Below are 15,262 nucleotides of genomic sequence, written 5' to 3'. Positions count from 1 at the left end.
CTCCAGACTATCCACAACCCCACCAACCTTCGTGTCGTCGGCAAACTTACCAATCCATCCCTCCACTTCCTCATCCAGGTCATTTATGAAAATGACAAACAGCAAGGGTCCCAGAACAGATCCCTGGGGCACACCACTGGTGACCGACCTCCAATTAGAAAAAGATCCATCTATACACACTCTCTGCCTCCTTTGGGCAAGCCAGTTCTGGATCCACAGGGCAGCAGCCCCTTGGATCCCATGCCCTCTCACTTTTTCGAGAAGCCTTGCATGGGGTACCTTATCGAGCGCCTTGCTAAAATCCATATAAACCACATCTACCGCTTTGCCTTCGTCAATGTGTTTAGTCACATTTTCGAAGAACTCCACCAGGCTCGTAAGGCACGATCTGCCTTTGACAAAGCCATGCTGAGTATTCTTGAGCATACCAAACCTCTCTAAATGCTCATAAATCTTGACCCTCAGGATCTTCTCCATCAGCTTACCAACCACTGAGGTTAGACTCACCGGTCGGTAATTTCCTGGGCTATCCCTATTCCCCTTCTTGAAAATAGGAACCACATCCGCAATCCTCCAATCCTCCGGCACCTCTCCCGTCTCCATCGACGACGCAAAGATCATCGCCAGAGGCTCTGCAATCTCTTCCCTCGCCTCCCACAGTAACCTGGGGTACATCCCATCCGGACCCGGCGACTTATCTATCTTGATGCCATTCAAAGATTCAAAGAATCAAAGATTCCAGCACAACCTCTTTGTTAAAGTCCACATGTGATGGCAGAGCAGCTGTTTAATGTCCATCCCGATAAGAGACTTAATGTAAACCACGCAGATTTATTTATTTATTCGTCACAAGTAGGCTTACATTCACACTGCAATGAAGTTACTGTGAAAATCCCCTAGATGCCGCACTCCGGCGCCTGTTCGGGTGCACTGAGGGAGAATTTTAACATGGCCAATTCATCTAATCTGCACGTCTTTTGGACTATGGGAGGAAACTGGAGCGCCTGGAGGAAACCCACGCAGGTACGGGGAGAACGTGCAAACTCCACACAGACAGTGACCCAAGCCGGGAATCGAACCCGGGTCCCTGGCGCTGTGAGGCAGCAGTGCTAACCACTGTGCCACTGTGCTGCCGAGAGGTTAAATGAATGAGCTGAACATTGTGCAATTCAGTGCATTTACCCACTTTGCTCTGCTATGTAGATCTCTCTGACTCCCCATTCCCACCAAGGCTATTGATCCAGAGCAAAAAATTCCACTCAATGGCTGTGGTTGGTCATCTTGCAACTAATGATGGCTCAAATTCTGAAAAACAAAATACAATTCGTATTTTAATGATATGGAATAAACTACCAACAATGAAGTATTTGACATGAGCTTTATTGGTTTGAATTTACACCTCCCACATAAGTTTGAGAAATTATTCTATCTTCCGAATCCCAGATAACATGATTATTTTTCAATTTTAAAAAATCAGCTATTTCAGTAAAAGGAGCCCAATGGAATAAACACTGATAGACATTGTGCCGCATTGAAACGGGGACTTCATTCTCACTTACATTGAATGGTGGAGCTACTCACACCCATCAGGAATTTTAATGCAGCCCTAACCAACGCTGGGTGATTCTGATGTCATGCCTGCCTACAGGTGGTGGAGGAGTGTTGTAGGCAGGTTCAGGGCTGGAGCAAGAGTGTTTTCCTGGTACCAGGAGCAACATTTCTTCCTGTGGCCTCCACAGAATATCTGGGCAGATCAAATTCCACAGAGGTGCAAATCCATTTTGATTTGGATCATACAGTCAGTGAAGGATCTAATTTGCATAGAATAAAATGTGCGTGTATGATGGCCCCGACTTCTATTCTAGGCAGACATCCTGTCCGTGGCTTTTATTAATGGACATTGCATAAAATTACATAATGGGCCCTATTTTACCATTGCCTCGTGCCTGTTTTCGGGCGTGAAAATGTGTTGGGTGAGAGGCCATTATCGCGATCCACACCCACATCCACACAGATTGCCACTTTACCGAAACCCAGGAATGGTAGCGATTCGATTCGCGCCCAAAATGAGCGCATTCGCATGCATTTAAATTGAATTAATGAACTGCCCATCCAACTTTATCAGCATTTCCCCCTTTACCACCACGTTTGCCAATCTGGAACCGCGCCGTAATGGACCTGCTAAATAAAAGTCTGAATCGGGCGCTCCAGCTTCTGAAGGGCGCGTTCAGTGTTTCCAACGGCTCTCTGACTCAAATCATTCGTGTGGGGGAGGAGGGAGGCGGGTCAGATCATTTTCTGGTTGGGGGGGGAGGAGGGGAGTGAGGCCAGATCGTTGTCTGGTTGGGTGGGGGGAGGAGGAGGAGGCAGGTCAGATGTATCTCGGGCTGGGGGGGCGGTGGCGAGAGGGCCGACCATTGTCTAGTGGTGGGGGGAGGGCTTATCATTGTCTGGTGGTGGGGGGGAGGGCTGATCATTGTCTGGTGGTGGGGGGAGGCTGATTGTTGTCTGGTGGTGGGGGGAGGAGGAGGCAGGTCAAATGTTCCTCTGGAGGGGAGGGGGAGTGAGGCCAGACCATTCTCTGGGCGGGGGGGAGTGAAGCCAGATCGTTGTATGACAGGGAGGGGGGAGGAGGAGGGAGGCGGGTAAGATGTATCTCGAGGGGGAGGGAGGCCCGATCACTCACTGGCGGGGGGGGGCAGATGGATCTCTGGTGGGGGGGGGGTGCAGATGGATCTCTGGTCGTGGGGGGGGGGTGGATGGATCTCTGCTGGGGGGGGTGCAGATGGATCTCTGGTGGGGGGGCAGGGGGTCCGCTGCCACTCTGCGGGCGATCGGTGGGGAGGGGAGGGGGGCAGGGGTTGCAATTGGTCTGGGTAGTGGGGGGGGTGGAGAAGGGGGACAGTGATGTGTGTGGGTAGTGGGGGGTGGATAAGGGGGACAGTGATGTGTGTGGGTAGTGGGGGGGGGGATGGATAAGGGCAACAGTGATGTGTGTGGGTAGTGGGGGGGTGGATAAGGGGGACAGTGATGTGTGTGGGTCGTGGGGGGTGGGTGGATAAGGGGGACAGTGATGTGTGTGTGTGCGCCCTCGCTCCCGATTTTCATTCCCGGGCCGCTTTCTCTGCTTTCTGTGGCCTGGGAGCGATCTGACACGGGCGCGCTTTTTCAAAGTTTTTTCAAACTGCGCATGCGCAGTTCAGAGCTCCGATCGTTTCAGCCGTGCTAAGCCCCGCCCACAGCGCGAATGGGACTGGAAATGGCTCAGAGCATAGAGGGGTGCCTGAAAGCAAATTTCTAAGTCAGATCTGCATTACGCCCAGATTCGGCACTTAGTATGAAAATGGTAAAATCAGGCCCAATAAGGCAAAAGTAATGCAAAAGACCTTGCCTTAGGCAGGAAAGAGGGTACAATATACAATACTTACAATAAGATTGTGAGGCAACAGAAAGGCACAAGGGCAATAAACAGAAGGTGATAATTCAAAGTGACCACTTGCCATGAGGAAGCATTTTTGTGTGCAGTGGGTTGATGTGATCTGAAATTCACTGCGTGAAAGGGCTTTGTCTTGATTGGAATGCTGGTAATTCATAATAATTTCGAGGAAACTCCAGCCTCAGACGTCAGTGGCATTACAACGATTCATTCACAAAAGTCAAGGCCTACAATGCCCCCAGCATGTGAGGCAGGAAGCATTGTTTTTCTTTATTGTTTCATGGGATGTGGACATCAGTGGCAAGGCCATCATTTCTTGCCCATTCCTAATTGGCCATTGACCCGGACATTTAAGAGTCAACTGCTTCACTGTGGGTCTGCGGTCACATGTCATCCAGATCATGGAAAGATGGGAGATTACGCCCCATGGAAGGAGATTAGTGAACCAGATGGGTTTTTACAACAATCAATCAGAGTGCCATGGTCACCATTCATAGAATCCATATGGTGCAGAATGAGGCCATTCAGTCCATTGAGTCTCCACCAGTTCTCTGACAGAGCATCCCACCTCAGCCCCACACCCTATTCCCGTAACCCCACACAACCACCCCACTAATCCTAACCTGCACACCTTTGGACACTAAGGGACAGTTTCGCATGGCCAATCCACCGAACCTGCACATCTTTGGAGTGTGGGAGGAAATCAGGGCACCCGGAGGAAACCCACGCAGACATGGGGAGAACGTGCAAACTCCATTTGGACAGTCACCTTAGGTTGGAAGCGAACCCAGATCTTTGGCATTGTGAGGCAGCAGTGTTAACCATTGTGTACCGCCCATTAGTGAAGCTATCTTTATATTGCAAATTCATGAATTAAATGTAACCAACTAGTATGGTGGGATTTTAATTCCTATCCCAGAGCATTAACTCAGGCTTCTGGGTTACTGCCTCAGTGACATCACCAGTCTGACACTGTTAATGTCCAAACTACAATGTTCTGGTTGAAAGTGCACCCTTTGTAATATTGGTTAATGTCAAAAGCTCATGTCAGGAACATCGAAAGGCAGAAATAAGATATTTAAATTAAAATTCTGCTTGTCTTGCACACAGTTCAACATGAAAAGTTTATTTATTAGTCACAAGTAAGTTTACGTTAACACTGTAATGAAGTTACTGTGCTGAAGTTACTAACGCTGACCAACAGAAGCTCCATGGAGCTGAAGCATCTAGGATCCCCGCTCTTCCTGATCCCACATTAACAGAACATGGGACCCTCAATCCTCCCCACCAATTTCCTGACTTGTTTCCAGTTGCAAGAATAAGTTTGGCGTTACAATAAAGATCGACAATCTAGATGACATTGTAAAGGAGAAAAATTGTTACTCATGAGAAGGTGAAATAATATTATGAAGATAAGATAAGAACTGTTATTTTTCCATAATGGCTAATCCTTTTGCAGCGATAAAGGTATTGACAGATGTAATTATTTAGTAGTAATGATAAACTCAGTGCATAAAAGAGAGAGTTGATGCTCACAGCACACCAGCTGCAAGATGGCAAAGCTTCTACTTGGAGCAGGTAATCCTGTTTTACCATTTCATTACCTTTGCTATTGTTTAAAATCATGTTTTATATCGAAAATCTATTTTTTGAGTCACTGAACCCAGCACATAAGTTTACATTGGCTGAGGAATAGCATTTTGACTTATACAGCAATTCCTAAAATGGCTAAACGTTCACAAAGCTGTACTTTACAAATTACAAAGCCAACAGTAAGTAGCTGGACAGTCCAGAAGTAGCCCTTAAGAGGCAACTAATATGGACAAATGACCCACCTCCTGAACCATTTACAACACATCCAAGTATAACCTATGTATCCAGCTGAGTGTGGATTCAGCCATTAAATCAATCACTTTGGACAATGGATGCCCATTGAGAAAGAAACTATCAGCCATAGCATTTAATAACTTTTAAACAATGGGATTGAAATGTGCTTAACATGACCATATTTGATTAATCCGTGAGAGGAGAATGCGATGAGCAAGCTAGTCCTCTTTGTGTTTCAAGAAACTGCTTTGTTCCAGGCCAGTGAGAGTGAGGCTGGAAAGATCCTTAATTGGCACGTTCTCTCTGTCTTTTTCTAACTGTCCTGTAAGCTTGTTCCCTGTCTGCCTTTTGACCAGTTCCAATGCAGGCGGCATCTTAAATATCGACACACCAGCTGATTCAAGAGGAAAAGATGGAAATTGTCCTTAAACATCTTTGAGTTGTTTTCATGCAGAATCAGGACAGAGCACTGATTCCAGTCCGAAACTATCCAAAGTGTCGTTTTACAAGATCCGAATAGAATTCACTTTTTTTAGACATTTAGATAATTCACCATACCGGCTCTTTTTGAAACTTGCATGTCTGTGTATGTATGTTTGTGTGTGTGTGCATGTGTGTGTATGTGCGTATGTGTGCATGTGCATGTGTGAATTTTAAATTCCTGTGTGACAGACAGTTGGAGGGATACTAGGTGGGCACTGAAGAGTACATGAGCTGAGACAGTAAACAGGAAGGATTTGCTGACAAAGTTAGGGATGGGGGTGCTGAAGCTGATAAAGTCTTACAATGATTAGTTGGAAAAAAAAATGTTGTTCATCTTCGACTGATTGTTGGGCAAATAATTGGGCAAGATAGAGGCAGAAGAGGGCGAGGTATTGATGATTAGAGCCAGGTGTTATTAATGGACGTGAAAATCCTGACCCCCATGTCTGTCGATGATCTCACCAAAGGGCAGCAAATAGATGAGGAGAAGGGTTTGACCAAGGATTGATTCTTAATGGTTTCTATTCATTCATATAATAGCACTGTTGTGAACCCTTAAACCTTTCAGCATATTTTGATCACATTTTTATCCTATATTCTTTATTACAGCGGTGGTCTTGCTGGCGTGCCTGGAACTGGGTGAGTCTTTGTGCTTTCCAAACTATTTTGAATTTTATATAATGAGTCGAGGCTCAGTGCTGATTTTCCTTTCTCCTCACTCTCAGGCTCTGCCTTCAGGCTGGTTTGTTACTTTACAAACTGGGCTCAGTACAGACGAGGCCCAGCAAAGTTCAAGCTTGATGATGTGGATCCCTGCTTGTGCACACATCTGATCTATGCCTTTGCTGGGATGAAAGAAAATAAAATCGCCGTCTTTGACGCAAATGATCTGACTCTCTACCACTCATTCAACAGCCTTAAAAACAAGTATGATTATTTTATAAATATCGAGGAAGTATCTGCAATGCTTAATGTAGCGTGAAGTCCTTTTTATATTCTGTTCAACATTGAAAAATTGTGTTGAATTAATGTAAGCATCATGACTGACCCAGTCAGATACCTGATGTATGGGTGAAATTGGGTTGTGTTGATTTGTGTCCCATTGGCAGAGATGAGTCAACGGCCAATGGGTCAGACAATGCCTGACGTAATCATGATATCACCATGTTGTGCCATATAAACAAGAAAACACATTATATGCATCCAAAGTTGCAAACACCCTTGAGATGGGAGATCAGACCTGCATTTGTGCAGAAACAGTGTCTGTGGAGAGAGCTGGAATGTCCACTCTGTTCAGCAATTATTCCAGCCAGCTAAAAAGCACCAGTCATTGCGTGTTAAATATTCTCACAAAATTGACACGAGTCCCTTTTATTGTAGCCCAATAGGAAGTGACTTTGTTCCCCTGGTTTTAAACTCCTCCCTGGCCCTTTGTACTTTCCTGCCTTAGGGGACCAACCAGGTGACTGATGCTAAAAGAGAAAATGCTGGAAAACCTCAGCAGGTTTGGCAGCATCTGTAAGGAGAGAAAAGAGTTGGCGTTTTGAGTCCAGATGACCCTTTATCCTCTTTGACAAAGAGTCATCTAGACTTGAAACGTCAGCTCCTTTCTCTCCTTACAGGTGTTGCTTGACCTGCTGAGATTTTCCAGCGTTTTCTCTTTTGGTTTCAGATTCCAGCATCTGCAGTAATTTGCTTTTATCCAGGTGACTGATGCTTGGGGTGGTACAATGGCACAGTGGTTAGCATTGCTGCCTCATAGCCCGAGGGACCTGGGTTTGATTCCCGGCTTGGGTCGCTGTGTGTGTGGAGTTTGCATGTTCTTCCTGTGTCTGTGTGGGTTTCCTCTGGGTGCTCTGGTTTCCTCCCACAGTCCAAAAGACGTGCTGGTTAGGTGCATTGGCCATGCTAAATTCTCCCTCAGTGTATCCAAACAGGCGCCGGAATATGGCAACTGGAGGATTTTCACAGTAACTTCATTGCAGTGTTAAGGTAAGCTCGCATGTGACTCAAATAAATAAATAAATAGTCATAGAGTTTTGTCATCCAGTGCAGAAAAGGCCCTTCGGCCCATCAAGTCTGCCCAGACAATAACTACAATTAGTCATGCTAATCCCGTTTTCCAACACTTGTCCCATGTCCTTGAATGTTATGATGTTTCAAGTACTCATCCAAAGACTTTTTAAAGGTTGTAAGGTCTCTAGCCTCCACTACCTTCCCAGGCAGTGCATTAAAACTGCAATTTGTATGTTGCTGGCAAGTTTCAAGGAGACCTGGCAACATTAACGACATTCAATGACATTCCATCACTACACACCCCCTTGCCCACAACCATTGTCAACATATTGGAGATTATCATTGAGCACAAACTGAACTGGACCAGCCGTATGGATACAAACACAGGCCAGAGTGTGGGAATTCTGAGGTCAGCAACTCATCTCCCCAGTTCCCAAATCCTGTCCGCCATGTACAAGGCACATTCCAGGATAATGATTGAATACTCTCCAGTTGCCTAAATGAGTGCAGCTTCATCAACACTCAAGAAACTCAACACCTTCAAGTAAAAAGGGGTGCGCTTGAGTGGCACCCCATCCGCAAGCTTAAATTCCCTCCAACACTGACACATAGTAGCAGCAATGTGTACTATATTAAAGACACACTGCAGCAACGAACCAAGTTTCCTTGGACTGGGCCTTCCAAAGCTGTGATCTCCTCCACTTAGAAGGACAAGAACAGCAGATATAGAATCCCTACAGTGCAGAAGAAGGCCATTTGGTCCATCGAGGCTGCACCAACCACAATCCCACCCAAGCCCTATTCCCATAAACCCACATATTTACCCTACTAATCCTCCTGACACTAGGGTCAATTTAGCATGGCCAATCAACCTAACCCACACATCTTTGGACTATGGCTGATCTTCAATCTAACCAACTACCGATACACATTTTAGATATAGAAGTTTAAAAGACAATGGCCGGATTTTTCTGGCTGTTTCCGCCGACGACATCTTCTGGTCCTACCGATGGCGAACACCTGCTGTGGGCTTCCTGTCGGCCGGGGGTGTGGGGAGGGGGGGGGAGGGGTGGGGTGGTAATAGCATGGGAAAGCCCATTGTTATTGGCGGACCAGATGATCCTGCTGCTAGCTGCTGGGAGGAAACCGGAGCACCTGGAGGAAACCCATGCAGACATGGGCAGATTGTGCAAATTCTACGCAGATAGTGACCCAAGGCTAGAATTGAACCCAGATCCCTGGCGCTGTGAGGTAGCAGTGCTAACCACGGTGTCACCGCGCCATACTGATGCCTGGGAATATCAGTAATTGCAACTTCCTGTCCAAGCCACACAACATCCTGACTTGAAACTATATCACCATTCCTTCACTGTTACTGAGTTGAATTTTGGAATTCCCTTCATAACAGAGCTATTGGGATTACTGCACCAGATGGACTGTAGCAGTTCAAGATAATGGATCATGTCCAGCTTCTTCATGTCCTGCTCATAAAGGTCACAGTACCATCCAGAGCTGTGACCTCCACCATGGGGAGGGTAAGGAGGCCTGACACCAATCCATCCCAGCCAGAACAGGGATCAAACCCCTGGGCACCAATCTTGTCCACAATAACTGTCCAGCCAACTGAGCTAACCAGCTCTAAGAAGGCAAGCTGTTTTGGCACCTAATCCCCTTGCATGCATCTTATAACCGGAAGGTGATGGTGGTGGCTCCAACTTCTTTCCACACCATGGCTGACCAGTAATTTCTCCTCTCGCCTGCCCTTTTGTGTATGTTGGAAGGATTTACCAAGTAAGACTGAGCTGGTTACATTATGGATGTACCTGCCTTGGTCATTAAGTCCTGGAGTGGGAACTTCTATCTCAGGAGTAGGGGTGCTACTCATTGCTCCACATGACCACCTACTACCATCGCTGCAAGTGCAATTACCCTTGAGGATCAATGGCTGTCTTAGCCATGACATCCACAAACCTGCATGAACCTAATGTCCTCTTTCCTCTGGCACATCTTGTTGTGAAATATATGTTCCGCACTGAGGTATTATTGCTCAATTAAAATTTAGCACCAAAAGGAGAAAGCAGTAAAAATATTAAGACAATAATGATTGTTAGCAATTCCTGTAATGTTAATAAATGTATTGCTTATGTTCTTTATTCTAAAAGAAGTATTTGTTCAATTTTACAACAGAAATAGAAACCTTAAAACGCTCCTGTCCATCGGAGGCTGGAACTTTGGAACTCAGAAGTAAGTTGAAAATATTTTATTTTAGTACCGGGTGAAAAATGCTTATTTTCCTATTGCTCATAATGTAAAATACGCTGGGATCAAAGAGATACTTTTTGAAATGTCAACTGTATAGTTTTAGATAAATATGTAGATCATCTGTTAATGAGCATACTGTGACTGTGTTCAGCTGTCTGCAAAATATAATTCAAATAATATTTATGAAATGATTTCTGACAATGCATTATTTTTACAAAGGCTTAATTTATATTAATACACCCAGTGAAGATTGCTTCAACTGATTACAAAGAGCAGTAACAATACAGCACCATGTCACAACTACATTTTGTAAATTATAATTTATTTCCTTGTATATTTTGAAATTGCGATAACGAACCCCTTAATCGTTCAGTTGGTAATTACAGAGACTAAAATACTCCAGTTCAGCACCTTGTTTAACATTTCACCCTCCTCTAGGTTCACCACCATGGTTTCTACACAGGAAAACCGCCAAACTTTCATCAAGTCCGTGATTGCCTTCCTGCGCGGTTATGGGTTTGATGGTTTGGATATTGACTGGGAATATCCTGGGACACAAAATAAACATCGCTTCACCCTGTTGGCACAGGTAGGAGAAAACAAACTTCATAGGATGCTCTCAGTCTTGCAGCTAAGCTAACCAGGGCTACAGGTTCATAGCTCCTTGAAAGTGGAGTCACAGGTGGACAGAGTGGTGAAGAAGGCATTCGGCATGCTTGGTTTCATTGGTCAGAACATTGAATACAGGAATTGGGACATCTTGTTGAAGTGGTATAAGACATTGGTAAGGCCATACTTGGAATACTGTGAACAATTCTGGTCACCCTATTATAGAAAGGATATTATTAAACTAGAAAGAGTGCAGAAAAGATTTACTCGGATGCTACCAGGACTTGATGGTTTGGGTTATAAGGAGAGGCTGGAGAGACTGGGTCTTTTTTCCCTGGAGTGTAGGAGGCTTAGGGGTGATCTTATAGAGGTCTATAAAATAATGAGGGGCATAGATCAGCTAGATAGTCAATATCTTTTCCCAAAGTTAGGGGAGACTAAAACTAGAGGGCATAGGTTTAAGGTGAGAGGGGAGAGATACAGAAGGGTCTAGAGGGGCAATTTTTTCACACAGAGGGTGGTGAGTGTCTGGAATGAGCTGCTAGAGGTAGTAGTAGAGGTGGGTACAATTTTATCTTTTAAAAAGCATTTAGACAGTTACATGGGTAGGATGGATATAGAGGGATATGGGCCAAATGCGGGCAATTGGGACTAGCTTAGTGGTTTAAAAAAAAGGGGCGGCGTTGAAAAGTTGGGCTGAAGGGCCTGTTTCCATGCTGTAAACCTCTATGACTTTTCAATCCAGTTTGCAGATTTAAACTTCCTCCCAGGTCTTCACCGAGGACATGGAACATAGAAACAGACCAGACGCTTAGCTCTTCCAGTCTGTTTTGCCATTCAATGAGATCATGGCTGATCTGCAATCTAACCAACTACTGATACACATTTTAGAAATAGAATTTTAAAAGACAATGGCCGGATTTTTCCGGCTGTTTCCGCCGACGACATCTTCGGGTCCTGCCGATGGCGAACACCCACTGTGGGCTTCCTGGCGGCCGGCGGGGGAAGCGGGGGGGAGGGGGGGGGGGGGGTGGGGTGGGGGGGGGTGGGTCATACCATGGGAAACCCCGTTGTTAATGGCGGACCAGATGATCCTGCCGCTGGCCAATGGGTGGCCTGCCCCCACTGCCGCAAAACACACCGTGGGGATGGCGTGGAGAATCCAGTTTCTCAGAGTTTGTGAAAGATGAAAATGGAATATTTAAATGTGAAACATAAGACACCACGCAACAAAATAATTTAATGGCATCCTCACTCATCACTGTTATGGCTACTGTGCAGTAAGAACTATCGATCTGGGCTCCATTTACACCTTGTCCTACCTCTGACTTTACCCTTAGATTAGATAAATTATTGTGAGACGCTCCATTTGGTGACAATCTGAAACTTAGTTCATTTTTAACTTCTAGGAAATGTTGGCAGCTTTCGAAGCTGAGGCGAAAAGTTCTGGAAAATCCAGACTGCTGATCTCAGCTGCGGTGTCTGCTGGGATGGCTAACATTGGTATGAGCTATGAGGTTGCTGAACTTGGAAAGTAAGTATCCGTGTTAGTCACACAGCACAATGTGGGGGGTGGGGGGAATGAAAAATGAATGTTTGACATTGTGTACTAGAGTCTGAGCTTTGTTCCATGCTAGTTTTGTGTACAATCGTTTGTTTATGGTTATGGTGCAATCACAGCCTGGGTAATGCTGAGACAGCTGGGCAAAAACAGCAGGTTGCAAATGAATTGCAACATGTGAAAAGCAGGCAAGTAATAGGAAAAAGATGTTGATTTGTGCGCCACCTTTAACAGCTTCGGAGCATCCCAAAGATATTTACAGAGAACAGGTATCTTGGAATACTGTGGACATGGCTGCTGCAACTAACAAGTTCATACAAAATGCTCCAGAAATAGCAATAAGATGATGGCCAGATAGTTTTTTCTTCTGGTTATGCTTTAGTGACCAATGTCGGTGAAGAAACAAGAAAAATATCTTACTCTTTTCATAACATAAATCATAGAATCCCTATAGAATCATAGAATCCCTACAGAGTGAAAGAAGGCCATTTGGCCTATTGAGACTGCACCGACTCTCCAGAGGAGCATCTTACACAGGCCCAACCACCGCCCTAACCCCGTAACTCCGCGCATTTGCTATGGCTAATCCACCTAACCTGCACATCTTGGGACTGTTGGTGGAAACTGGAGCACGACGTAGACATGGGGAAAATGTGCAAGCTCCACACAGGCAGTTGCCCAAGGCCAGATTCGAACCTGGGTCCCTGGCACTGTGAGGCAGCGGTGCTAACCACTGTGCCACTGTGCCACCCTCAGTTCTAAGTTACTTAAGAAGTGCCTATGCATTTCCCCTCTTCAAACATCATTTGTCTATTAATCTTTGACTTTATTTTCTCATTTAGATCTCTGACTCTACAATGTACAGTCAACTTCTCATCAGTTGTGTCGTGTTGGCATTGTGCTCTGTGGAAACCATACTGTCAAGTTGCTGGGTTGTGTGGGAATGATGACAAAGGCCTAAATTTAAATGATTCAGTGTGAGATCTTCAGCAGCACAGAACATCTGTAGACACATCGTATGAACTCCCATGTTACCGACACATCACTTCCGGTGTACGGGTCATGGCAATATATACATGAATGCCCATTCTACATTTACCACACTTACTTCTGGGCACCAGTTCATTCTGGAGACATTCAAGCAGTGCTGGCAGTATAATAAAGCATTCTGTGGTTGAACCTGAGTGTCAATGGTTCCATCCATTGATCCAGAATGATTCTATTTGGGTTTGATAATGGGCAAATTAGACTATTTAGGAATCTAAATACAGTTCTTGATTGTATTAGATGAATGCTGGTCATTTCAAAGCTTGCTTGAAAATCTCATTGCAAAAGATACCTGCACACAACCAGTGGCTAGGATATTTCATTAGCCACCAATACTTTTAGCATAAGCAGGATTGCAAGATTAAAATAAATCTGGTTTGAATATGCTATAGAAACACACACTTAGTTCTGGTTCAGTGCACTCTTGCCCCTGAGTCAGACCATTGTGGTTTCAAGCCCCAACCCAACTGGAGTGTCTCAGCTGACACTCCAATGCCATTGCCAGGGAGTGCAACACTGCTGCCAATTGAATATTAACATCTGAAGTCCTTTCTGATCTCTTAACTAGATGTAAGAGGCCCCAGTGCTTTATTCAAGGGAGAGCTCTCCCTGTGTTCAGGCTAACAGCCAACAGCATCATTTTCCTTAGTCAATTACCTCACTGTGACAGTAACTTTATGTTGAAAGTTATTCAGCATCTGTGAACTGCTTTGGGAAATCCTGATGCCATGAACTGTCCTATCTGAAGGAAGGCCCTTGTCTATTTTCTATAGTTTTAATTGGCACAGCTCATTTGTTTAATAAGTTAGGTAATTACCACTTATTTGGTGAACAAGGTATCAGTAAAACTCAAATCTCCCCATCTACAGATATCTAGACTTTTTTAATGTGATGACATATGATTATGTTGGATCTGGGAATATCCACACTGGAGAAAATAGTCCCTTTATCCTCTACGAATGATCATCGCTACACCAACCTTTACTTTAATGTGGTAAGTGTTCATGAAAGTAGAATCCAATTATATTTAGTATTTCCAATGGACATCTGCCTTCAACCTGATGGTTTTCAAAGCCTTATTAATGATCTGGATGAGGGTATAGTTGGGTGGATTAGCAAATTTGCTGATGACACCAAAGTCGGTGGTGTGGTAGACAGTGAGGAAGGGTGTCGTAGTTTGCAGGAAGACTTAGACAGGTTGCAAAGTTGGGCCGAGAGGTGGCGGATGGAGTTTAATGCGGAGAAGTGTGAGGTAATTCACTTTGGTAGGAATAACAGATGTGTTGAGTATAGGGCTAACGGGAGGACTTTGAATAGTGTGGAGGAGCAGAGGGATCTAGGTGTATGTGTGCCATAGATCCCTGAAAGTTGGGAATCAAGTAGATAAGGTTGTTAAGAAGGCATATGGTGTCTTGGCGTTTATTGGTAGGGGGATTGAATTTAGGAGTCGTAGCGTTATGTTGCAACTGTACACAACTCTGGTGCGGCCGCACTTGGAGTACTGTGTGCAGTTCTGGTCCCCAATTACAGGAAGGATGTGGAGGCTTTGGAGAGGGTGCAGAGGAGGTTTACCAGGATGTTGCCTGGTATGGAGGGGAGATCCTATGAGGAGAGGCTGAGGGATTTGGGATTGTTTTCGCTGGAAAGGCGGCGGCTAAGAGGGGATCTTATGAAACATATAAGATGATTAGAGGTTTAGATAGGGTGGATAGTGATAGCCTTTTTCCTCTGATGGAGAAATCCAGCACGAGGGGGCATGGCTTTAAATTGAGGGGGGGTAGTTATAGAACCGATGTCAGGGGTAGGTTCTTTACCCAGAGGGTGGTGAGGGATTGGAATGCCCTGCCAGCATCAGTAGTAAATGCGCCTAGTTTGGGGGCGTTTAAGAGATCCGTAGATAGGTTCATGGACGAAAAGAAATTGGTTTAGGTTGGAGGGTCACAAGTTTTTTTTTTTAACTGGTCGGTGCAACATCGTGGGCCGAAGGGCCTGGTTCTGCGCTGTAATGTTCTATGTTCTAT

General features: G+C 45.1%; 1 protein-coding gene across 1 annotated transcript in view; it reads left to right on the top strand.

The window, feature by feature from the left end:
- Positions 1-4,989: 4,989 nt before the first annotated feature.
- LOC144511729 (acidic mammalian chitinase-like) overlaps positions 4,990-15,262 on the top strand; it is a 29,809-nt gene continuing 19,536 nt past the window's right edge. The window contains exons 1-6 of the mRNA XM_078241953.1: positions 4,990-5,014; positions 6,356-6,385; positions 6,472-6,673; positions 9,950-10,006; positions 10,463-10,613; positions 12,043-12,167. Coding sequence (XP_078098079.1) covers positions 4,990-5,014; positions 6,356-6,385; positions 6,472-6,673; positions 9,950-10,006; positions 10,463-10,613; positions 12,043-12,167 — 590 coding nt within the window. The remainder of the gene's footprint in view (positions 5,015-6,355; positions 6,386-6,471; positions 6,674-9,949; positions 10,007-10,462; positions 10,614-12,042; positions 12,168-15,262) is intronic.

The sequence above is a fragment of the Mustelus asterias genome, chromosome 25, assembly GCF_964213995.1.
Source record: "Mustelus asterias chromosome 25, sMusAst1.hap1.1, whole genome shotgun sequence".
NCBI classification, from domain to species: domain Eukaryota; kingdom Metazoa; phylum Chordata; class Chondrichthyes; order Carcharhiniformes; family Triakidae; genus Mustelus; species Mustelus asterias.
The sequence above is the reverse complement of the archived record's forward strand: the minus strand, read 5'-3'. Positions and strand labels throughout refer to the sequence as shown.